This window comes from Cupressus sempervirens, chromosome 3 (genome assembly GCF_028749045.1).
Source record: "Cupressus sempervirens isolate cs-2001-9-10 chromosome 3, ASM2874904v1, whole genome shotgun sequence".
Taxonomy (NCBI): domain Eukaryota; kingdom Viridiplantae; phylum Streptophyta; class Pinopsida; order Cupressales; family Cupressaceae; genus Cupressus; species Cupressus sempervirens.
This window is the reverse complement of record NC_143120.1, coordinates 671,318,943-671,345,779: the sequence shown is the minus strand read 5'-3', so window position 1 is coordinate 671,345,779 and position 26,837 is coordinate 671,318,943. Positions and strand designations below refer to the sequence as shown.

The following is a 26,837-nucleotide window of genomic DNA, read 5'->3' as shown; positions in this document are numbered from 1 at the left end:
AGAAACATTCTGCGAAGACACCCTTGTTAAAGCTTGATGTGAAGTTTGCTTTGCCTGCATATAATGGTGAATTGGATGCTGAAAAATTAGATAATTGGCTTAAGTAGATCGAAGTGTACTGCAAGGTTCAAAATATTTTGGATGATTCTTCCAAAATCCAGCTATCTACTCTGAGGATGGGAGGCACTACATTAGTCTGGTGGGAGATGAAGATCCAGGATGATCTTGCTACACACGGTAAAATCATTTCATCTTGGTATGAATTTAATTCTACTTTGAAGAAACAATTTTACCCTTTGGATTATTTGCCACAAGCCATTATGGATTGGTAAAATCTTAGGCAAGGTAAAGGGCAGTCTGTGCAAGAGTATACACAGGTGTTTAGGAAGAAGGCTTTAACTCTTAGAATTCCTCTTTACATGCAAGATACTTTATTAAAGTATATAGGTGGAATGCATTCATATTTGAAGCATACACTATTGATGTTTAGTCCTTCTAACTTTGATGAAGTGTGTGTTCAAGCAACCCCTATTGAAGCAGGTGGAGGAAACACAAGTTTCAATTCAAAGAAGGAATTTGTTCCTCCTAAAGGACACAAGAAGGGCAGGAAAGTAGCCATGGTGAAGAAAGAGGAAGGTGACAAGCCTACTTGTTCACATTGTCAAAATAAAGGACATACAAAAGAAAAGTGTTGGAAATTGCATCTAGAATTGAAACCAAATTGGTTTAAGAATGATCAAAAGGGAAAGAAAAAGTCTATAGTTATTGTTTAGGATCTTGGATTAGATTCTAGTGATGAGACAACAATATCGGCTATGGGTTTGAAAAGTAAAGCTTTTGTTGTTGATTCTACCACTGATGTTTCATATGCTTCCGCTTCAAAAAATCATGTTGTTCTTGAAGATAGTAAAAGGTGTGAACTTTTTCATATAAGAGTGATTTCAAAGAACACTAAAATTGACACATTGATAGATAGTGGGTCCCAAGTTAATCTAATTTTAGAGGAAGTTGTTAAACAGTTGTGATTGGAAATTAAGCCACATAAGAGACCTTATCCATTAAGCTGGGTGTGCAATGATAATAGATTGCGAGTCACTAAGAAATGTAAGTTAAGATTTGCAATAACATCCAAATACATAGATGAGGTTGAATTTGATGTGGTTCCACTTGACATCTATGGGATTGTGTTGGGAAGCCCGTACTTATATGATAGGAATGTCATCTTTTATAGGGAACATAATAAGTATCATTTGTTTAAGGATGGAATTGAATACAATATAAGAGCTCATCACATGAAGGATGAAGGATTAATTATAAACATGAGACATTTGAGAATGATTATAAATGTAAGCAGTAAACTGACTCTCATGTCTGTAGCAGCTAGTGAGGATTAGGTGCAAGCAGAATCAAGTCTTCAGCCAGTGATGGTAAAAGATGATTTGAAAGGTTCATTTTCTAATAATGTTTCTATATGAGAGGTCCAAAGTGTTGATACTTTTTCCATTTCATTAGTTATTTCAATTTTCTTGCTTCTACTTCTACTAGTTGGTACTATGTGGGTGATGGATATAGCAATGAACACTAGTGGATGTATGGTTGGTTGTATTAGTAGTGCTATCTCATTCTTCATAATGTGTTTGATAGTTTAGATATTCAGAATTCCAGTAGTTTGTACATGTGATACTGGACAAGTGAGGCAAGCATGCCCTCATTTTCATCTTATGTAAAAATAAACTTTCGGAGGTCCAAAAGATCTTTTTTTAGTGGGGAGGCTTCATTCGGAGGATATTTTCACTGAAAATTGAAGTATCTCCAAAACTCCAATAATCAGTACCATGTTGAAGTCCTCAAAATTTTGAGTCCAATGCAACTCAAATGGGCAAAAAAGGAGTGTATATGCTTGAGTTATGCCCAGTCAAAAGTTGGTCAAACCTTGGGTCAAAGGCTGTCAGAAAGGCAAAATTTGGAACTCTCCAAAAATGGTCAAAGTCAGCACCAAATTGAAGGTCTCATCAAGAGCTTTTTGGCAATGTTCGTTTCGTCAAAATCGAAGCCCAGACGTGAAAGATAAGCTCGGTCAAAGTTGGTTGACCAAAAGGGGTGTGACATGTCTTGTTCATACGATGATGTCAACATAATGTTAGCCAACCAATTAGAAGTTGACATGTGGCACTATGTGACAAAACAAATTTGGTACCATGTGTAAGGCAAGGAAGCCCATGTGTCACCTTGGTCTGCTTAAGGAAGCTGACATGGCAATGCTCTGTCCGTCCATGTGGTAGGGTCGTTGTATAGCTGGCGGTTTGAACTCGCGAAAGTTTTTTGGAAGGTGGTCGGAGTGGGGTTTGACCCCTTGACCACTGGCCACTAAAATTAAGGTGGTGGCTGTTAGGCCACCGAGACACTTTAACCTCCTATATGTCGTTATACTATTTAAAGTGTTATTGCTATCGATTGTTGTTAAAAAGGTCGTCGACCGGGTTTGAACCCCAGACCGGTCAGTCCTTTAAAAGGACTATTGCCATTGCACCGCCTATGTGGTAAAAGATATGGGGAAAAATACGTATTTAACTCTAAACAAATTGCCACTTCCTATTTAAAATAAGTTTTTGTTAAATATTGTTATGATTTAATCCCCTAAATTGTTATAAATGCTAAAATTGTAAAATGGCAAGGGGGTTATTTTGAAATGTAACTAGTTAAATGCCTTATTATTGTAATTTTTTTTGTTTTAGCATATTTAAGGCAAATTTGATGTATAAAAGGGGGGTAGGAGGCCATTTTCACAGCATTCTTTGATGGAAATTGAGAGGGAAATTTATGAGAGCATCTAGTTGATGGAAACTTGAGGATTTTTGGAAATTAATCCTAGAGGAGAGAAAATTCTAGAGGACATATTTTTTAGTTCCGTACATCTGAGTAGTGTAATGTTGATGTACTTGAAGAGGTTGATTTGTAACACATTGTAATTGATTTTTGGAGTTAATCGGATCGGTCCACCAATTGGAGTAGGACCTGGAGACGTAGTTCGGATAGGGTGAACTTCGAGATCAAATTGTGTTGTGCCTTTTATCTCTCATTTCTTTTCTATTAGTTGATTATGTGTTTTTCTTTTTTGCATTTTCAATTACGTTAATTTGCTTCAGTAAACACATAATATTAACTTTATGTAATTGGTTAGAATTCCTCTGTATCAGTCCTATATTCTTCTTCTTTGTAAATTCAACAGTTTTAAATACATAGCCACACATTTACTGCTTGGATTGGGAAAGTATATCTGATTGTTGGGATTAAGTCATAGAACTTATAGATCCTAAATCAGATCACCAAGTAATGGATTTCTCACCACTCTTGCCTCCAATTATATCTATTTTAATGGAAACTACTCAACTATCCATATAATTGTAGGGGCCCAACTAGGTTGTCTATTTGAACACTTGACATTGTTCTAAATCAAGCAATTTGAGAATTGGCCTACACTGATGTACATTATGTTACACCCATCCTTAGAAATGGCAAAGGGATAAGGTTTTAGTTTTAGTACTGAGAAAGTTTCTCTTTGTTTTTATTTTTCAACATTTGGCAATGTAGGTCTACTACTTTTGGCTTCATAAAACTAGATACATCTAATACAACACATCACTTTTTATAAACATGGTTGGCATAATTGTGAACATGTTGTTTATGCTATTATAGATGCTTCTCAAATTGTGAAAAAATGTGCAAGTAAATGGAAAAAAAAACTTGTTAATAAGACATAAGAGATAGTTCACAATTATCCTTGTAATTTGTAAAGTTCTTTTTTTTATTAGTTGTAACATATTTCTCAAGTTTTTTGTGTATTTTATAATATTATTCGAAGTATACTATCAAGAATAACCATTGTACTTCTTGTTTTCCTAGTACAAATGCTAATTTATTAGTAAAAACAATATGGTTAGAAACTTTAATGTATATAAATGAAATCTCAAGTAAACATTAAAAATGAATCACCCTCTAACAAAAGTAAATCATTCTCACCAATCATTATTTCAAAATAATTAAAAATAAAAAATGTTACAAATGTAATGAGTAGAGATACGATAAATCCCAATTGACAAATTTAAGTAAATAAAATAAAACAATCTCAAACCAATTATAAATTATAACTATAGGAGATCTGAGGCCTATAAATTCAATGGCCTAATTAAATTTTTTTTTAAAAGACGATTTACAAACGTCTTTTTCTATCCACTCCCACAAATTCCAAAGAGAAATGTGCAGAAGATACCCGTGATCGCATACAGGGTTTTATCTGTCTCGGTAATTGCAAGCTATCATTTCTTGGTCATGTCCTACAACCCATGAAAGTTGAGGTAAGCGTTATTATCAGCTTGCTTTTTCGTTAAAAATGGGCCGCCAACCTGCTTATTCAACGATATCATGCCCTTCTAGGGTGGCCTCAAAAGGGAAACATCGTACTGTCTTCATGTATATATTATGGGATTATGGGTGGGGATGAAAGCACATTTCCGGCGGTACCGAGAACCATTTTCCGGAATTCTGTAAAGAGGGTAAAAGACGTAGAAGTATGCACATTGGAGAAGAGGCAGCAGTAGTAAAAGAGGAGCTCCGTTGTAAACGGTCAGATGGTAAAGGATGGAGGTGCAGAGCCCCTGCCATGAGTGGCTACACTCTCTGTGAGAATCACTTTAAAAGGACTCAGCTGCGCTGCCAAAGAAAGAAAAATGGTGAACAGCCGACCAAAAAGATGAAGAGCATACGGTCCTTGTCTGGTTTTGCCCAGGACAAATGGGATTTCAAGGATGGAAATGTTGGTTTCCGAAACGAACAAGAGGCTTGGGGAACTGATATCAGTGAAGATGTGGAAGGCAAAGCAGGAGAAGTTGACATTGCCTCCCGGATTAAGTCCCTCACTCGAATGGTACTTTGGCTTCCTTATTTTGATGTTTTAATTTCTTGGGAAAAGCTTTTTGAATATATTTCCGACATTGGGTTATGGGAGAAGTTTGCATGTTTTACGAGAGGAAAACAAGCACTTAATGATATTGATTACTAAGTTTAAGGAAAATCTATTTTAGAGTGATTCCTGATTTTTCTTTGTTACAGTTTTGTTATTACTTCTTAAAACTATGCGATTTCATAAAAATATAATATATACGCATCTTGTTACTGGGCAGTGCTGGTAAAACCTGGTTCCACATTACATTTGGGGTGTGGGTGTGGTTCGAGTAGGCTTGGGTATTTCCTGGCCCAATCGAATATACCACAACATGTGCGTGAATATGAAATAAAATACAAACTATTTTTGAATTCTCATCAAACCTCTATATGAATATATTAAGTGAATGTAGCCTTAAAAAATTTAGAAGCAAAATATGACGTACCTATTACTTATGATGCTTTCGATGAAAGAAATGAATGTAAAAATTAGCATGTAATTTGATTTTTCATTACGTAATGTCATTTTTGTTGGTTTTTCTAACTGTGGCTAGGTCTCTTGATACTAAACAGCAAGTTTGAAAGAAAATCTATTGCAGGGTGATTCCATGTGGCTACTTAATTTGAATTTTTGTTATTAGTTTTTAAAAACAAGTGATTTTGAATTTATATATTTTTTAAATAAGTACAAAATTGTACATGTGATTTTTTATTAACACAAAAAATAGTTTATAGTTCTCTTATATATATTGGAGTTGTTACAATCTGGAGTTTGAAACTTCAACAAAATATAAACAAGAGAGCTGAAATTATACAACCATTGCAATCTTTTTTTTATTCCATTTATGTTTTTCTTTCAATCACTTATTGTGTTCCACGGGGAGACATCATGCCTAATAGTGTTTTCGCTATAGGGGTATGTAATAGATGCCCACTGGCCACCCACAAATATCTTCAAATCTTTGAAATATATTTGAAATGTGCTGCAAAAATAAAAAACACCACATGAGTTGTATGATGTTTGGGACAACTAGACATCCCTCATGGAAAGGCATATTGCCATCCCTGAGATGCATTCCTTACCATTCCTCACCATCCTATAATATTCATCCTAGATATGTTGTGTAGCATTAGTTATTTTGTTTTTGTCAAATTTAGAATTGCTTAAAATCAGGGGATTACTAACTTTAAAAGTGCTCCTTGAAAAGTCAAGTATTGATTGCTAAGAAAGTTAAACTAAGCATTTATAAGGTACAACTGTATTATTTGGCTTTTCTTAGGGATCAACTAATTCATGATGAAAGGTGATTTTTGTCTATTTGAAAATAAAGTGGTTGTTTACCAACTTTTTTCATGAATGATGTGAGTGGTGGAATGGCAATTTTTGAAAATAGTAGGTGTTTGAATTTTCTCCTTTTACTAGTTTAAGGTGTTAACTCCAAGGTTCAGCAAGCATTATGATTAAAAAACTGAACTTTTAATCAAGAAAGTATATATTTATTTTAGAAAGGCTTGGGAGCTTGGGCATAGGTTATTGTGAAATGAATAAGTACATTACATGGAGGTACTTTAAGACTAAGAAACAAAAAACTAGGAGCTAGATTTAGAGAATGAAGGAGGAAAGATCCAATAGGTTGCCCTTCCTTCTCTTTAGCTACTTCCAGATATCATCTATTTTGAGTTTGTGGACTCTTGATTGACAGTGTTGTACTTGGCGATTTCGTTTCCATTCTTTGACATTACCCTGAGAACACATTATTACAATAATAGATAAGACGTCTATTATTAGTTAATGGTTATCTTGTAAATATCTTTAGCTTTAGTTTGCTTTCGTTTTTTGCTTTCTTTGGAATAGAATGTTTCTATTCTTTACGATCATTTCCTAAGGAAACATCGTCTCTTCCTTTTGTATAAATTGACCTTTCGGTCTCTATTATTAATAAGCAAGTATTTACCAATTACCTTGTAATATGGTATCAGAGCTAAATACTTAAATTTTTTCGGAAAAATTTATAATTTCTTCTTGAAATTATTTGTTTATATTTTTCCAAAATTATTTCAGCTAATTTCTCCAAAACCCATCTAGGGTTTTTCTGCTTGGAGAAATTCCTGAATTACGGGTCTGCAAATCGCGTGGAAATCGTGGCCATTTTTTGAAGACTCGCGTTTTTGGGATTCTTGGTGGGTTTTTCGAGAGCTCAACTGGGTTGTCGTCCATTTTTTTGGGTGCCTCGATTTTCGAGCCAGCGGATTCAGAAAACGACAGCAGATTCCTTCTGGGTTTTTCGAGCTCTCTTTTGGGTCATTCTCTGATTCTTTTGGGTCTTCCGTATTTTTGCTTCGAAGAACGTGCCTTCACAGATTTTCACAGTTTTTCATTGAAAATCGTGCCATGGCATCTCTGACAGATATTTTGCTCGAGCATAATTCCAAATTCAATGGTTGCAATTATGGAACCTGGAAGCAGCGCATCATTGCAATCTTCGAATATCGAAACACCGATCAACTTGTTCTGGGTGTTAAGCAGCGTCCGACTTCTCCGGGTCCTGATCAAGATACATGGGATCTGAACAATCGAGAGGCAGTAATGCTTCTCAAACTCTCCGTAGCTGATGACCAGCTTTCTCAGATTCCATCCGGCAAGACAGCGGCCGAAATCTGGACACATCTAAAAGGTCTTCATGAGACTTCCGACAAGAGCAGAGCCTTCTTTCTGAAAAACACTCTGTTTTCTATTGTCATGGATGAGCGCACCTCGCTCCAGGCACACCTGAATCGGATTCAGGAAATCCGTGATCAGTTACTTGCCATCGGTCGCAAGATGGAGGAAGAGGATATTGTGGTAATCACTCTTCGGAGTTTACCAAATTCCTATGAGCATTTTATCGAGACTCTCAACATCACATCTACTGGTGTTGATCTAAAGTTCACTGATCTCTGCACCCTGCTACTTCAGCAAGATCGGTGGAAACAACAGTTCGGTAGCAGCTCCAGTTCCACCTCCACTGAGCAAGCCTTTGCTGCGAAATCCTTTTAGAAGGATAAGGGCAAGTTTCAACAACCATCTCAGCAGAAGGCTTCTGCTCCAGCATCCGATGGTACCAAAAAGAAGAACATTCAATGCAACTATTGCCACAAGTATGGTCACATGAAGGTTGCATGTCGGAAATGCTTAGCTGCCCATTCTAAACAATCAGGTTTGCAACCCAAAGCGAACAGTGTAGAGCACACTGAGCAGGTGGAATCTGCCTTTTATGCCTTCATGGCTAAAAGACCCGCAGATCATGTACAGTCATCTGCCTGGTACATTGATTCAGGTGCCTCTCGACATTTCACTCACCGCAGAGACTGGTTTACTGACTACCAGCCTTATTCAGATTCTGTTATCTTTGGTGGTGGAGAAGAGTACACGGTTGTTGGTAAAGGCAACATTCAAATTCAGTCTGTTGGGAGGAAGCTCATATTCCTTGATGTGTACTACGTTCCAGGGATGGAACTAAATCTACTCTCGGTCAGTCAGTTGCTGCGACATTCTCCACACTTGGCAGTCACCTTCAGTTCACATCAGTGCACCATCATTGATTGGGCGACTAAGTCTACTATTTCAGTTGGTCTTGAGGATCATGGTCTTTTCAGACTTACTAATTCTGGTGATTCTTAGGACTTAGCTATGGCTGCTCGGCGATCTTCCATCAGCTCACTTTGGCATCAACGATATGGGCACTTAAATGTGCATTATCTCTCACAACTTGCTCGGGATGAGCTTGTTCTTGGTTTGCCAGAGATTCAAACCCAACACCTTGGAGTTTGTGACGCATGTCAGGCTGGGAAGCAACATCGCACACCTTTCCCCAGTGGCGATTCTTGGCGAGCTTCTCAAGTACTTCAGCTTGTTCATGCTGATATCTGTGGTCCTATGGCCACTCCTTCTGTTCTTGGGTACAGGTATTTTCTGTTGTTTGTAGATGATTTCAGTAGAAAAATGTGGGTGTATTTCCTTAAAAACAAATCCGATGCATTTATTGTATTTCAAAAGTTTAAACCCTTAGTTGAAAAAGAGTCTGGGAAATCTATTATTACTCTTAGATCAGACAATGGGGGGGAATTTTGTTCTAATGTTTTCTCCAGCTTCTTGGATACACATGGCATCCAACGCCAGTTCACCATACCCCACACGCCACAACAGAATAGTGTAGTTGAACGTCGGAACAGGACAATCACCGAGATGGCTCGTTCCATGCTCGAACACAGACATGTTCCGAAGCGTTTTTGGGCAGAAGCAGTTAAGACTGCAGTTTATCTGTTGAACCGGTCACCCACAGTGGCGGTCAAAGGTAAAACTCCGGAAGAGGCCTGGTCAGGTCGCAAGCCCAGAATCAGTCACCTGAAGGTTTTTGGCTCTCTTGCTTTTGTTTGGATCCCTGATGCTTCACGCACCAAGTTGGATGGCAAGAGTCAGAAACTGATGCTTGCTGGATATAGCAGTCTTCACAAAGCCTACCGCCTTATTGATGTTGAGACATCTCGTCTCATATACAACCGTGATGTAGTCTTTGATGAGCAGCGAGGACCATTCATGCCTATTTCTCCTGTTCCTGATCCAGCAGACCAGCCTATGCAGGTTCATGATTTGGGAGTTCGGCTTCCATTAGGTCCACCTGATGGGAGGGCTCCAGTAGCTCCTACAGCTCCAGTCCTACCAGTGATACCTGTACAGTCACCTCCGACTTCTCCTGCAGGATCACCTCGTTTTGAAGATGCTTCACCTGAGTTTGATCCAGATTCTTCTGATCAGGATCCTGCTGATCAAGCATCTCCTAGTACTACTGTTGGTCATTCTCCTCTCCAGCATAAGTGGTGGGCTAAGACACTTGCTGATCTTCATGATGATGAGCTCATTGATGGGAGAACTACTCGAAAAAAGAGCAAAACTATAGATTCTGTTAACTTTACTCTTATGGCCAACATTCACAGTGTGTTTGAACCTCAAACATATTCCGAGGCTAAAAGAATTCCAGAGTGGGAACAGGCCATGCAATCTGAACACCAAAGCCTGCTGAAGAACAACACTTGGGTCCTTTCTGATCTTCCCCCAAGGAAGAAACCCATTAGCTGCAAATGGGTCTACAAAATCAAATATAAATCAGATGGTACTTTGGATAAGTACAAAGCTCGTTTAGTGGCAAAGGGCTTTTCTCAGTGTCAAGGCATTGATTATGAGGAGACCTTTGCTCCTACTGCAAAGATGAACACCATCAGATTAGTCTTAGCCATGGCAGCATAGTTTGGCTGAAAGGTCCATTAGATGGACGTAAAGAGTGCTTTCTTGAATGGTGATCTCCATGAAGAGGTCTACATGACGCAGCCTCCTGGTTTCAAGGTTTCTGGTAAAGACCATCAAGTTCTTAGATTGGTAAAAGCTCTCTATGGTTTGAAGCAGGCCCCTCGGGTATGGTACATCAAGATTGATACGTACCTCAGTGATCAAGGCTTCAAGAGGAGTTCTTCAGACTCAAATCTGTACATCAAGACTACTGACAGTGACATCATCCTTCTGGTTATCTATGTGGATGATCTGATCATCACTAGCAGTTCGGCATCTTTGATTCAGGGAATCAAACAACACTTATGCCAGTCTTTTGATATGACTGACCTTGGGCTCATGCATTATTGCTTAGGTGTTGAAGTTTGGCAACAATCTTCTGGTATATTCATCTCTCAGTCCAAATATGCCAGAGCCTTGTTAGACAAATTCCGAATGCAGGATTGCAAACCTGCATCTACACCTATGGAGAAAGGTCTCAAGTTATCAGCCAAGTCTGATTCTCCTTCCGTTGATGATACTACGTATAGGCAACTAGTAGGCAGCCTCATCTACCTATCTGCTACTAGGCCTGATATCAGCTTCACAGTCAGCTATATTTCACGCTTTATGACAGCTCCTAAGGTTGATCATTGGATGGCAGCAAAGCGTGTGCTTCGTTATGTGAAGGGCACTTCTGATTATGGACTTCTGTATTCTCGGAGTTCTAATCCTAAACTCAGTGAGTTCACAGATTCAGATTGGGCAGGCTCTATTGATGATAAAAAGTCAACATCTGGATATGTGTTCAGTTTGGGATCCGGTGCAATCACATGGACCAGCAAGAAGCAGCAGGCAGTTTCTCTCTCTTCTACAGAGGCTGAATATAGAGGGATTGTTAAGGCAGGATGTGAAGTTGTCTGGCTTCGTCGGATGCTTGGGGATATGCAGATGTCACCAGCAGGACCGACTGCTCTGTTTGTTGATAACGAAGGCGTTATCAAGTTAGCACGGAATCCAGTCTTCCATGAACGAACCAAGAATGTGGATGTTCATTGTCATTTCATACGACAGCTGGTTGAAGATGGGACTATAGATCTGCAGTATGTTCCTACCTCAGATCAGACTGCAGACATTCTCACCAAGCCTCTTGGTCCTGATAAGTTTGTCAAATTCAAAGGACAGCTTGGTGTGTTAGATAGATTAACCATTAAGGGAGGGTATTACAATAATAGATAAGACGTCTATTATTAGTTAATGGTTATCTTGTAAATATCTTTAGCTTTAGTTTGCTTTCATTTTTTGCTTTCTCTGGAATAGAATGTTTCTATTCTTTACGATCGTTTCCTAAGGAAACATCGTCTCTTCCTTTTGTATAAATTGACCTTTCGGTCTCTGTTATTAATAAGCAAGTATTTACCAATTACCTTGTAATACACATAAGATGCATGATACCTCTATATTATTATAGTGGGAAAGGCTACCATAGTTTTAGATGTGAAGAGGCCTTATTCCCTTAGGGAAATCACTCTAAACCAAACAACCAATAATCGGAATTGGATTGGAATGAGCAAGGCCTACTCGAATCGTGAATCGCCTATGAATTGACAAAGTGAAAAAACCCTTGAAACTTAAAGATTTTAATGATTTAAAACTTATTTCATGCACCCTTTATTGAATATAACTTAAAAACACTATAACATCATCAAGTAGAAGCTAACATACATAAACAAGAAACATAATCGATAAATCCATCACATACGTAAAATGTAAATTGTAGCTTAAGTAAATAGAAATCATAGGATCATAACGAGTGATGATATAGATATATAGAATTATAAATGTTGTCAAATCATAAATGTATGTGAGATGAAGATCCATGGAACGTATATCTATTTGTAAACAAAATGAAAAAACAAGGCTCTAGCTCAGGCCTCATCATCATCCTCAAGCTCGGCTATAGCCTCAACCTAGCCTCTGACTATCTTGTATCCCTTCTACAAAGTCGTCTAAGGTAGGTCCTAGAGGATTGATGAGCCATAGCCCTCGCATGTGAGGTGAATGCATAAACATTAGTAAGGCCTGTGTGTGTGGCGTGCTCTATGCATGCACACGTGTTTGAGAGTGCCTGAACGTGCTCTAGCCTCCTTTGCCATGGCCATAGCCTCAGCCTCTCTATCTACCTTGTCAACCCACTCATGGTCTTCCTTAATGAAGGCTACTGCTCTGTAGCCTTGGTGAGCCACTCCAACTCTGGATCAATCTCCTCTCGAATGATTGGAGAGGAGTCAGCAGTCAAAATCTGTCTAGTCCTAATGCAGAGGTTGTAATGGACAAATACAAGATCATTCAACTTTTGCATAGACAACCTAATTCACCTCTTCGAGTGGATATGCTCGAACATGGACCAACTGCGCTCACATTCAGAAGTGTTGCTAGGCTGACTCAAAATATAGATGACAATCTTCTGAAGATTTTGGGTTGATTGCCCAAACATTTACTATCATCTATTTGAAATAAGGGAAAATAAAAACAATTAGTCTCTTTTACAAGAACAACTTTAAGGCTAAATTACAAAATAAAAAACTAAAATGCATAAGTTGTAACAATTCACTTTAAGAATATATGATTTTTACTTGGTTATAATGATGTGTGAGCCTCTATGGCTATCTTGCTAGAGAAAAGTGGGCCCTCCTTATAATTGAATTTGTTTAGCTCAATGGTTGTAGTTGAGGCACTCTCGTCACTACTCAACCTTTGCATGAGTGCATATAGGCCGGTTAGAACCTTCTCATCCACCCTGAAGTCAGGAAGGAAACAATATGCTGGATTAAGGTAACAGGCAGCTACATGGATGGGCCTGTGGAGCTGATCTTGTTGTCTCCTATCAATAATGTCCCAAATGGGGCCATACTTCTCCAACGCTCCTGCATACTAGGCTCTAATGGCCTCCTTGGCCCTATCCATACCCTCATATATGTAGCCTATAGAGGACTTCTCCCCATCAGCATCTTGTAGGAGAGATACAAGGGGCTTGCAGATCTACATATAATGTAAAAAAAACATTTGAGTTAAAGCTAAATCATTAAACAATTGAATAATAAATAATAATACTAAATGTTAATTTGTAAGAAATTTGCCTTGATTATTTCTTGAAAAGGTGCCTAAAAACTATACTCATCAAAGAGGCTATTCACCACATCTATACCTGTGGTGGTCGCAGCATAGGAAGAAGAAATCCACTGCTCCCCAACAACCATGCGCCTCTATTCTTCCCTTGATGTTATCAAGGACTTCAATAATGAAATTTGAGCCAAACCTCATGATGCTTGGATGAGCTAACTCCCTATTTCCCATGTATTTCCTCATTGTGGTGAGGACAACTGCGTGATTGTAAACTTGTATATATTTTTGGCCCTTTTTATGCATGATTTGATCTACTCAATCTTACTAATGTCCTCCAACATAAGGTCACGGCAATGTGCAGTACATAGAGTCCAAAATATTGTGGAATGCCTCTCCATCAATAGTTTACCTATAACAATTTTAAATTAGAATTTTACACAAGTTAAGAAACTTAGAAATAGAAAAGATCAAAACATGATAAGTTAAACTTAAAAGTTTACCTGCAACAACATAACTTGTTACATTATCTGTCACCATCTACACCACATGTTCTTCCCCCACCTCTTCTCTGACTTCCTTAATAACCTCACACAAGTATGTGGCATTTTTGTCATGAGAGGAAGCATCAATAGATTTGATGTACATGGTGGATCCTACAAAATTCAAATAGAGCGAAACATGTAATTATCATAAACCATTCACAAATTAGCAATCAACAAATCAAAATTTAAATTATTCAATCATAATTCACAATGCATGTAGGAAAGTAGAATGATCAATCACCTTCACATGAAACAAGAAAATTGAGGAGTGTTTTTCCCCTCCTATCTCTGCAACTATCAACCATGATGGTGCAACCCTTTACGGGCCGTTCCTTTCAGTGGTCCACTAACTCAAACTTCATGTCCTCTACCATTTTATCTAACAGGTAGCCACTCAACTTAGCCTCAGTAGGGGCTTTAAAGCCTAGACCGCAAATAGTTATGACATCTATTATGCCTTGCCAATAAGGATTCTTGTCACAAATAGATTATGATTAGAAATTTAGATGACAAATCATTATGCAATATCAAATGTGAATCTATGATTACAGTTTACACAAGTAGAAATAATTAAAATTCAACTTTGAACTTAAAGAAAAAAAATAAAAAATAGTTAATTACCTAGCTGCAATAAATGGAATGTTGCAAAAGTAGCAAAATTTGCAATTTTTTTATCTGGTAGCATCATGAATCTCCTTGTTCAAAGTACCCATCCTTTCAAGCGAGGGTTGTCAGCTAGAAGTAGTGTGCTGCACAAAGTAACTATCCAATCTAGACTTCCACACTCTAGGCTGAAATATAATAGGCCTAGCCTCAGTATAAGAATGACTACCATTAGGAAAAGTAGTAGCACTAACACTAGCACTAGCACTAGCACTAGGATGAAAGGGAGGCCTAGAAGAACCCTTTTCAACACAACCTGCGGATGCAAGAGCATGGGGGCCAATAGCACTTAATTGTTCAAGTTGTGTTTTCTTATTAAACTTATCTTGTTCCAATGCCTCTAATGCCATATAACATTTTTTGTTTTGCCTCAGCACTTTGTTTAGTGCACACAGTAATATCATGTCTAGATATGTTTGCAATATGGTATTTGAATCTATAGATGCCACCCGAGTTTATTTCTTTACAAAAGCAACATTTTGTTTGATGTTTTTCTCTTTCAAGAAATTCTTAGGTATAGATCCAAGCCTTATCCTTTTTAGGCATTGTGGAAAATGAAAGTTAAGGCTGCTCCAATAAGAAAATTCAATTAAAAACTTAAACTAAAAAAAAACAAAAAACCCTACATTCTTTTTGAGCGAATTGTACGATGTAAAATTAAATAGATGTTTGCAGTTTTTTAATAAAAACATTGTAAGGTTTGCAAGATTGCACCTTGCAATTTAGTCAAAAAACATATAAAAACTAAAACATATTCAAGATTTACAAATGAAAACTAAAAAAAATTGACAGAAAAATGAAAAATACACTAACATACAAAAAAATATCAAAACTTACCTCTTGCAAATGAGTTGAGGAGTGTTTCTATTGGCTCCTTAATGCTCCCAATGCAATCTTATGGCCTCCCAAAATTGATTTTTGATCTCCTTGATGCTCTTCTTTCTTGCTGTTTGCAACCCTATGGTTTCTCTTTTCTCTTCTTCTCTTTCACTTTTCTTCTCTTCTTCTCATGCTAAACAACTAGAGGGAGGCCTTTTAGGGTTATAAGATAGAGGAAAGGTAATTTTTTTAATAAAAATATGTATTTTATTATGTTTTTAAGTCATTTGAAAGTCATGTCGCGGGACCGATTATTCGACTCAATTTTTGGCAATTTTTGCTTGAATCGTTGGTTTAGGTGATTCAGGCAATTTTTGCTACAAAAATTGGCGATCCAGCTTGCCAAGTCAGCAAAAATCACCTAACCTTCCTCGGATCGCCAAATCGGAAAAATCACTTGAATTGTGGTGATTCTTGTTACTTTGCTCTAAACTATTAAACTTGGAGCTGAAATTTGAGTTGGAAGGAGAAGCGGCGGTGCTTCACGACATCAAGGATGGGGCTCCAAGAGTTGGCATGGCTACGAGATGAAATATCAATTGATAGAGATCACAACTTCATCCACAGGTGGGCCACAAAATAGAGAAATTCATCAAGAAATAGAGAAAGGACACATTGGAGACATTTTTCTCATTAAGGAAGTAATTGTCACCATCAAGGGATGCTCATGATTTTGGGGAAGGACTTCAAACTTAAATATGTTTGCAAAAACTGACGAAGGGGGATTAGTGGAGAAGTGTAGCAATGAATATAAGTTGCAAGGAAAACTTGACTAGGTCCACTATCATCATTTTAAATCCCAACTTGAGAGATGATATCCTCATCTTTCCAGCCATGTACCCTTACCATGTACAACCGTATAGGTCTATTCAGTCATAGAATTGAGTGATTTTCATTTTGCTGCTGATATTGAAATGTCTTCAGTCATTATATGGCTGTGAACAACTTCTTTGTTGCTGTTTTTGGTAAAGGATTTTTGATATTATAGCTGTTGTACCATTTTTATACAGCTGTTATTAATATTTTTTAATTTTGGACTGCTGTTATCAGTCATATTCAGTTAGTAGTTCGTACATTTTTGGAAAAATTTCATGTATCATGTTTGTTGTGATTTGTGAATGGCATCACCCAATTGGAGTTGTAAAAACAACTGTTCCTACCACTACACTGCTGTTTTGGATGAGGTTTGAAGGAATTTTGGCTGTTTTGATTTTGTTCCAGTTTGTAGTCAAGGAGATTGGTGCAAACACTTGAGGGTTTCAGCCTACAGTTCAATGGTAATTTCTTTTGGAACTTGGGAGAGTTATTATCATGTTCGTTTTCAGATTAGAGTGGTCCAACTAAAAGGAGGTGGTAAATTCATGCAATTGCTTTCAGTTTTATCGTTGCTTAAAGATATCCTGAAACAAGAAGAAGAAAGCATAACAGAAAAGGAGCATGTTGTGGGTTGACTGCTAACATTTAATGATCCAAGTCAAGGGGGGAAAATATTATTCCAGATTTTTAGATATATGCTGTTGGGAGTCATGCACATTACTTTGTGGTCAATTTTTTGGAGGTTTATAAATTGCATAACATGTTTCATAGTGTTGGCACGATGGTATTTGAGCATTTGAATATGCTTTGTGTTCTTTGGAAAACTTTAATTCACTTGACAGGGACATGATCTTGACTCTATGGACATTATGACGTGATTAATTATTTGAGTTTACAATTGCTTGTGGGTAATCAATTTGAGGAATGTCATGTGCCCTTTTTTGAAGTAAGATAATTAATAATATTATTTAAGTTTTGTTCAATAATCTCCAATTTTGAAGGCAACTTAGTAATATTATTACCATACTTTGAAAACTTAGACCCAATAGCCCAGATAGGACTCAGACAAGACAAAGAAAAAACTGTAGTTCTAAAAAAAGAAGAAGAAATTAACGCATCAAGAGATTATAATGGCCATAATTGAAACATTACAAAGAACCTCCACTATTTATTGCTATGTCTAGTAAATCACAGACATGAAATAATAATAAGAAAGATGGGAGTACCTACCAGATATGGGAGAAAGTTTATCTTTATTTGTTCATGAATGTTGTTGTGTCCCTCCCCGGTGGATAATAGACAATACCCATATTTAGCCTATTCTTTCTTTTGCATCTTGATAGGCTAAGGGGTCTGTTGTGATTAAGGGATGTTAATGTTGATTGAGAGTTAACTATTCATTGTGTTGGAGGTGGCTCCTATTGCTAACGTGGCCTAACATTCACTCTCAATCGCCCATATGCTTTGACTAGTGACAAATCTAATTTAAATGGCCATTCCAGGTGGCACCTTGTTGGACTGGGGACGTGGCTGGTGACTTAGTCAACTTAAGATGATATGAATTTGGAATCCAAATGCTTATGCAATCTTCGATGATGCTCTGTCAGTGTCGTTACACATTAATGCATCTCCCTGCCAGGTAATAGGGATAAGAGAGTGGAGAATCCATATAGGAAGAGGGACGAGGGAGGTCGGCCATGTAGAAAAATTCAATTCCAAAATTTGCAGGATCAAAGAGACTGTGATCACTTTCTAGTGTAGGACAACAATCCTATAGGTGTTTGGATGTAGCCCCAAACCTCTTTCCTGTTGACCTTCAGTATTATCATCAGAGGATAAGTTCCTACTTGATGCTCACAGGGCTGTAAGGAGATTTTTTATGGGTTTTCAGTTGCAGGATAGTGGAGCACGTGTGTTGGGCACTATCCAGAAGTGATGAAAATACTGTGATTGGAAGACAGAAAAGTTCGAGCACAAGCCACACGGCTGTGTATCATCTTATCGGGTGACGGGGTTGCCAGCACAAAGAGTTTGATGGTTAGGGGATCATTTGTTTGGATGCACAATTAATTTCTCTGGATGCTGTTACAACCACAAAACTGGGTGTTGGGTAGCATTGTGAATCCATACCTTGCTCCTATATGCTCAAGTGAATGGGTCTTCCGTCTTAAAGACTTTCTGGTGTGAGAAATCAGTAACACTAACTTTCTTTGTACTTAGAGGGGATCAGAAAGATTCTACTACACTAGAACATGATCTTCTACACTATTGCATATAGTGGGATGAGTGCAATTCCAATTTTGGGCATCGATCTTGGTTGGATGAAAAACTGTTGCTTCAGGTGCCATCTCTAGATCCTACTTAAATTTTTATCTGTAGTACTGTATTGAACTAAGTTAATTGGCAGTAAATCCATGTTAGAGTCTGTTAAACTTGAGTACTGAGTCATATATTTGAATAGTTGCATGGTGTTTGTTCTATATGAAAGTTTATTGTTTCATGCTTGAATTCTTGTTAACTCTTACCCACAAGTAGAAAGTAGACATTACCAGATAGCTTTGATAGTAAATGTAATCAAATTTATCAAAAGCTCGGCATGATTTAGAAAACAAGAAATTCAATATTAGTGAAGATTCATACACATCCTAATACATTGGGGTCTTAAAATACGTGGGATATTACTGTGGTATCAGAGCAGCGAGCATGCTACCTAGTGGGATTTTTTAATTGAATTCATCAATATAACAGAAAACTGCATAGAGTTTGGAGACCCTCAGAAGTTCGAAAAGGAAAAACAACATCAGAGGTTATAGGAATACATCCAATGGCCGAAGGAGTTCCAAACTAGGTTGAAGAAGCATATAGAGAAGCAAGGGAAACCTTGAGGGCTCTCAGAGAAGGGCAAGATCATGTTGCTGATCTACTGCAGCAACTTACACAGGCTGTACAAAAGATGAATATCAGGCCTAGAAGCCATCATAGTGAGGGTGGAAGTGCAATAGGAACACCCCGAGGCATGGGAGCACACGATCGTACCACAGATAGACCTTTAATGCCCATATTTACTGAACATAATGATAAGATTGTTAATGCTGAAGCTGTAGGAGAATATTCTGAAGGATATCATGGCCATGTATGCTGAATGAGATTTGCTCTCAGATAATTTTAAAGTGGTTCTAAGCTTTAATCAGTATTTGGGACAGGGAAGAGAAATAGTGAGAGCAAGAGAGGATAGGAGGCTAAGGGCCCCAAACACGGATTTAAAGCATGCTATAAATAAACTTACCTTATTAGTATTTGATGACAGCGAAACAACTACAACTAGGACATGGATATATAGGTTGGATACATTTCTTACACTCACACCAATGGCTGAAACTAAATAATTAAGTTTTCTACTATGCATTTGGATGGACCAACTTACAATTGGTGTCACCATGGCTTAGTTTCTCAAGATCATGGCATGATTAACTCATATGAGGAGTTAGAAGATTTGATAGGAACTATATAGAAGTTTATTACAAGGACTAATATTTGATGGCAGCAGAACAACTATAGCTAGGGCATATGGATATGTTTCTTACACTCAAACCAATGTCTGAAACACTCGCACACATGGGCATGTACATGTTGGATATGTTTCTTACACTCAAACCAATGTCTGAAACTGAACTAGTTAAGTTTGGTACTAGGCATTTGAGTGGACCAGCTTACAATTAGTGGCACCATGGCGTAGTCGCTCAAGATCATGGCATGATTAACTCATATGAGGAGTTAGCAGATTTGATAGGAAGGATATAGAAGTTTATTACAGGGAGTTAGCTCAGCTCAACCATAGTGATGCTTTGGATACCTACATTGATGAATTTCAACAAATATTATGGTCCCTCACATGTCTGAGAATAGGAAGGTGATGTTGTTTGTGGAGGGTTTGAACAAGAGCTTCAATGGATTTGTCAAAGTACTGAAACCAAGTACTCTCCAAGATGCATTCAAGACGGTACTTGGTTTAGATGGCTCATCTTCGGTGGTTCAACCTCCTAAAAAGCCTTTTAAGGGGCCAAAGGCCAACCTCGAATCTTTAAATCAGAATAAGGGCAGTCCACCAAAGGCAGATTTTGAGTCAAGGAATGTGCTAAGGAGGAGGAATTTAAGCTTCACATGCAAGGAACCTTAGTCACCGGATCATAGATGCTTTGAGAAGGCTAAAGTCCATTATATTGAAGTAGTTTCGGATGATGAAAACAAAGGCATTGAATCTGATGACAGCGATGAAGGAGGGGAAAACCAGCAGCCCCAAACTGAGAAGGTTGAGAAACAAGTTTCAGATTAGCCTCCTATCGTTTCCACCCTCTCAGGAGTTCTTATAGGTAGTCTTATCTGTCTTAAGTTGGTAGCCAAAGGGCAGAAAATGGTTTTCTTGGTGGATACAAGGGCCACACATAACTTCATTAGCACTTCTCTAGCAGCAAAAATAAAGTTACAGGTAAATGTGATTCCGCATTTTGATGTTAAGGTTGCTGGTATAGATCTTTTTAATTGTTTAGGGATTGTTTCTCATCTTTAGGTTCAGTTGGGTAGTTACACAATAGTGCAGATCTTTATGTGATTGAGTTAGGAGGGATGGATGCTATTTTGGCATTGTTGTGGCTCAAAATTCTTGGCAGGTACATTATCAATGCTAGCTATTATGCATGCTCTAGCTAAATTCAGATAATACTTGGTGGGTGGACATTTTTCAGTCAGGACTGATCATAATAGCATCCGCTTTTTCTTGGCACAAAAGGAGCTGACTGAAAGGTGACAAAAGTGGATCAGCAAGATTCGAGGTTATGATTTCTTTGAGTACATTAAAGGGAAAGGACGTGGTAGCACATACACTTTCCAGGAGGCCAGCCAACGCTACCTATTGTGCTATGTCAGAGATTTCAGCTGATTGGAAGTCTGAAAAGTTAAAAATTCCAAGAACACATTTGCATGTGAGATCATGGATTGACAGATTTAGGATGAGGGTGTAATGTCCCCAATCTAGATTGACTTAGAAACTATGAACAATAACCTGAATTTTGTTTCCTTATTATGATATCTAATATTGCTTTAAGAGTTTATAAGGTAATGATGAAAATATATTTATCGGATCACGTAGCAAGCAACTATCTTGATATTATGATAGATATGAATTACTTGAATAAGAGAACTGGATAATGCTCCTGATTTAACAAAGGACTTATACTATCATGTGATGGAGTATTCTATTTTTAATATAGATTTCCTTTTTATATAACTGGTTAAACTTGTAACTTTATTGTGAATATGCTGGCATATGTATTATGTCGGAGGTATTGCTATTACCACATGGGTTGATTTGATTCTCTTGCCATGGGTTGTCCTTTCTTTAATCTTCAAATTGTGCCACTAATAAATAATTATGCTTTGGCCTTTTCTATAATCGGTGTTCTCCCTTATATACTGAGAACTTCTATGAGGACTGCAATAGATATGTGAGAGATGGAAATCTTTTCTATAATCGGTGTTCTCCCTTATATACTGAGAATTTCAATGAGGACTGCAATAGATATGTGAGAGATGGAAATCTCTTTTATCAGATTTTTGGTTGATCTTTCCTTTTAACTTCTTTCTTAGATAAAACACTACTTTGAATGGTCTCTACCTGCTCTTACCATTGATTGTATGCCCTAGCTATGCTTTGATTTATATCTCGTGCGTTACCTTAATATGTTGCACAGACTTGCATCTATGTCCCTTCTTCTAATATCGGTGGCCTGTATAGGTCACTGATGGTGACAGATCTGTGCTATTATTTTTGATTTTGATATTGATTTTCCTGTCATTAGATATTTCCTTGTATATTCTTTTTTATAGTCCTTGTTCTTCGATGCCCCTTACCTTCTTATGTTTCCCACTGTTAGAAGTCGTGACCTTTCAATCAATGAAGAGTTTGTTGACATTAAGGTCAATTTCTCTATTAGTGACTTAACACTTGGTTTCATTGCTACTGAGCTTATCATTCATCTAGCAATGTTAACCAAGTGTTTCAATTGCTATCTAGCTAAATAGTCAGAATACAGTTCATGCCAAGCTTCACAGTGTCTACAGAGCATCTACGACAATTTACAGTATCGCCCAAGCATAGCAGAGTCTACTAAGCTATCCACTAGAAGTGTTGAAGATCTTAGTGTTAACCAAGTTCTACAATGTCTACCGAGCTTGCAATGTTAATGAAGAGAATTTAGTGTTGATTGAGTCATGCAGTGTCAACCGAGTGATTCAATATCTATTGAGTTTCTTAGTGTTCACTGAGTCATATAGTGCTAACTGAGTTCGTGCTACTTGAAGTGACTAGTGTGGACCGAGCTTCAACTTCAACCAAGTGCCAGAGTTTGCTGAGTGTTATAGTGTTTATCGTGTGTCAAAACATCACCTAGTTGGCTTTAGAACCCGAGTTACAACAATGGGCCGACTTTGTGAATTATGATAAATTGTTATTGTAGCTGACTCCAAAAGGTAACTAATTGGATTGATATATATGTATTGCATTGTATCATATCCAAGATGTAATTATAAGAATGTATGTGAATAAGTAAGAAGCAGATGAGTGCGAATTGAATAAGGCTACAAGCAGTACATGGTATAGCAGAGAATTATCTATCACAGTTAGGTGATCGTCGCAATTTAAAGAATCCCACTTAGCAAATCAAGGTTGCAGATCAGAGATCAGCCACCGATTCATCCTAACAAGTGTATCAGTCAAATCCTTTAACCGAGCGGACTTAATAGTCTAATTCTAAATCTCCTAACAGAGTGCATACTTTAGTGTATGTTTGTAAATACTTTAACAAGGTGGACCTAACAGTCCTTATTGCTCCTAACAAGACAGATCACTAGAAGTGGTCAATTGTAAGTCTCAACAGACCAACTTCATACTGCAGTACTAAAGCTTGTGGGTATCATCCCCACCCTCGTTTTACTTTCTATTTGGAAGGTTTTCAGGTCACCATATCTTGTGTCAAAGTGTTATGAATGTAATTGCTTTCATTCTTTTATTCGTCCAATTAGATCGGAATAATATATGAAGGATTAATTGGTGAACTGAGTTAAAGTTTTATTGGTTCCTGATTCACCCCTCCCCTTTCAGTAACCTAGCCTACCTTATATTTTCAACAATTTGTATCAAAGCATTTGGTTCTCACATCAGAAGTTTAACAGTTTGAGAAAAGATCAGAGGAAATGGAGGTGTATAGGGTAGAAAAGGCTATTGAGAATGAAAGGTTGGATCTATAATTGGCTATTGGACAACTCTAGAAAGCAAAGGAGCAGCTCTCTCAATCCTTGCAAAGAAGGAAAGATTTTGTAGTACAAATGGATGCCAATCTCTACATTGAAGAAAGAATTGAAGACTTATGCCCAGAAAGAAATTCAGATGAAGTTGATGCAACTATCAAAAACCTACTTGAAAAGAATTTTATTCTTCAAGAAGAATTTAGAAAGCTGAAAAAGGAACAAGAAATTCAATTAGTCAGATTATGTGAACTCATGGAAGAAAAGGACAAAGCCAAAGAAGAGATACAAGAAAAAGACAATGAAATCCATCAATTATCCCTTCAACAAGAAGACTTTATTGATCAACTCAATGATGCAAATCAAGAGCTTATCAATTTGAGGACAAAGAATTAAAGATTGCAGAATGATCTCAGCATGAAAAAACAAACCAATGAGAGAATGATGAAATCTCAAGAAAGTATGAATCAATTAAATGAGCAACGTTCATATAGACAGAAAGGCAAAGCTAGATTATGATATACAGATGAATGTGAATCATCTTAGCAAGGAGCTCAAAAGAATAAAAGACCTACTTGTAATCATTGTGGTAAGATAGGTCATACATCAAATAAGTGTTGGAGCAATGGAAAAGCAAAATTCAATGGAAAGTATTACAATTGTAATAAGCATGGGCATAGAGCAAGTGAATGGACAGAGAAACCTATGTTTGAAGTAAAGTGTCACAATTGCAACAAACAAGGACACAAATCTTCAGAATGCAAAACCAAGAAGTGGAACCCAGCAGAGCAAATTGTGAAAGCAATATTTGGATGGGATTACAACACATGGTGTAGATGTCACTACTGTGGTGAGTTTCGGCACATTGGAGCAAATTGTTTAAAACATCACATGAGGAAAAGAGACACTACAAAGAGATGTTTTATTTGTATAGAACTTGGACATCTTGTCAAGAACTGTATGAATAGAGGTAGAGTAGAAGATGAAAAGAAAGATAAAGATGACAACATTAGAAAACAAATGAGGCAACAATGGGTGCAGAAATCTCCAGAGAATGCAAGCCAAAGTTATGAAGTTATTGACACCTAAGTCAATGAATTGGGTGACTCAACCATTTCAACTTAGTTCACTATGGAGATCACTGAAACTGTGATTTAGAAGAAGTCATCTAACATCAGTTCTAGCTAGCAGGCAGAAAGATCCATATCAGCACTTAAGATGCACAAGGATCACGGAGCTAAGATAATAGATGAAGACCTTACCGAGTAAGGTCAAGTTGCAAGACCTTATCGAGCAAGGTCAAGTTGCATATCTTTTTTTGGATGCAGATGCCAAGTTGGCGACTATCGAGTACCAAGTTCAGACCGAGTAATTGTAACCCTACCGAGTTCGAAATTCTCTTTAAGTTGGTAGTTCTTACCAAGTCAGGAGACCTTACTGAGTTGAAGGTTTCTTCCAAGCATTAAAGACCAAACCAAGTGGAGGACAACCTATCACCGAGCGAATGTGTACGAAATATTAATAGCGATCGAAAAGACAAAATTCGTTAAAGGGAGGAAATCAAAATGTATTGTTTCACCGTGAATTTTCTAAGCATAGAGCAAAGAGAAAATTCAGAGCCCCAAAGCGATTTAAGTAGTTGTTGAAGATTTCTCCCGTGTTCGAGACCCTACCAAGCAATGACATCTTCTAGCAACAAGATTAAGGAAGGTTCTGAGATGTTGGTTCTTGGAGTTGATTGCAAGGCTTCTGCATTCAAATTGGCACCAACAATTGCAGAAGCACTCGACCCTACTAGAGCGAATTCCCAGATTCCACCTAAGGTACTCCTTGTTCATGACATTTGATCATTTTAGCCCTATTCTATACAAGATCTTGGAACCCTAGAGATGAATGAGGCATACAACGAACTATGTGTGGATGGTGTTTTGAAACCTAAGCATACACATTTGGAGACAAAGGGTTTGATGCATATTTTAGATATGCTGAGGTACTTCCAAGTAAAGTGGATCAGATTCATCTTGAGCAGTGTTCATAACATGCAGTTATGGTTGGATCACCCTATTTTGATAACCATGAAGATGATACATAGGATCATTGGATTGCCCATGTTGAACGAAGCAAAGACCACAAAAATCCTAGGTTGGGTTGAATTGGCAAAACAGACTCTTGCCGAATGGGATGGAAGAGGCATGAAACTAAGTGGAGTAACTGACATGGAATTGAAGTTTGGCATCCATTAGATAGCTCATAACATATACAGCTCAAGCCGGTTGAACAACGTGTCATGTAAAGAGGTTGACCTGGCGCACAAGGTGGTAAAGAACAATTTATCCTTCGACCTTGCTGAGTTGTTGCTAAATCAATTGAATAAGAACATGGAGAGTATTCGAGTTTAGAAGAACAATCCGTGTAAGTTTGGTTCTCTCTTAACATGTTTATTATTCTATGTGCTAAAGTTTTTCCCTTCTAAAGGAATTGTACTATGGAAGAAAGATACTCTAGTATTTTATCAAATCAATGAATTTATAGAAGAAATGGGAGAAAACTTCGACAGTTTTATGGATAATTATTTTGAGACATTCAAGGAGAAAATGCAAAGCAGATATAGAATACCAAGGAAACTAGTAGAAGATTATAAGTAGGATATTTGTTTTTTGGTTAACTGTGACAAGGCTTACATTCAAGCAGTTAGGCCTAAAGTGGCATGGGCTAAACCTCTGGAATATGGAGGTTAAGTAGATAACACCAAGGATATCATTAAGGCTTTATTGAATGAGCCTGTGGATCCTAAGGCAACATATTTTGGAAAATATGAAGAGGCTAAGGCCAGAATTGAGCTTGAGATTAAGTTACCCCAAGCAATGAATAGAGGAAGAAAAAGGATAGAGAAAATAATGAAGACCACTAAGCAATCAAGCTCTCCTCTCATACTTTCTGAAGGTAAGGGAGATGACTTAGTTGAAGATGAAGATGAAGAGGATGATGCAGAGGAAGCAAAACCTAAGGAAGAGGAACCTCCCAAGAAGAAAGGAAAGGTGATAATAACAAAACCTACAAAGTCTTCCCCTACTGTGTTCAGAAGAAGATCTACCAAATCCAAGAGGAAACTGAAGTTGGGTGAAGAGGATGAAGTTGAAAAGATTATATTTCAAGGTCTACCCCTACCCTTCAAGAAAAATTGAAAAAATTGGAATAGGGAACAGGTATGACATATTTTAAGTCTCTTAAGTATGAGACTAGGAGCCAATAGGAGAAAAAGAAAATTA

General features: G+C 37.5%; 1 protein-coding gene across 2 annotated transcripts in view; it reads left to right on the top strand.

Annotated features, from left to right (window-relative positions):
- Positions 1-4,201: 4,201 nt before the first annotated feature.
- The window catches only part of LOC149568505 (uncharacterized), a 129,517-nt gene continuing 106,881 nt past the window's right edge, over positions 4,202-26,837 (top strand). Inside the window, exon 1 of one of the 2 annotated variants that reach the window (XM_089821411.1) lies at positions 4,202-4,924. In XM_089821411.1, coding sequence (XP_089677537.1) covers positions 4,571-4,924 — 354 coding nt within the window. In that variant the 5' untranslated portion in view covers positions 4,202-4,570. The remainder of the gene's footprint in view (positions 4,925-26,837) is intronic. The other variant, XM_089821409.1, reaches the window with a different exon arrangement.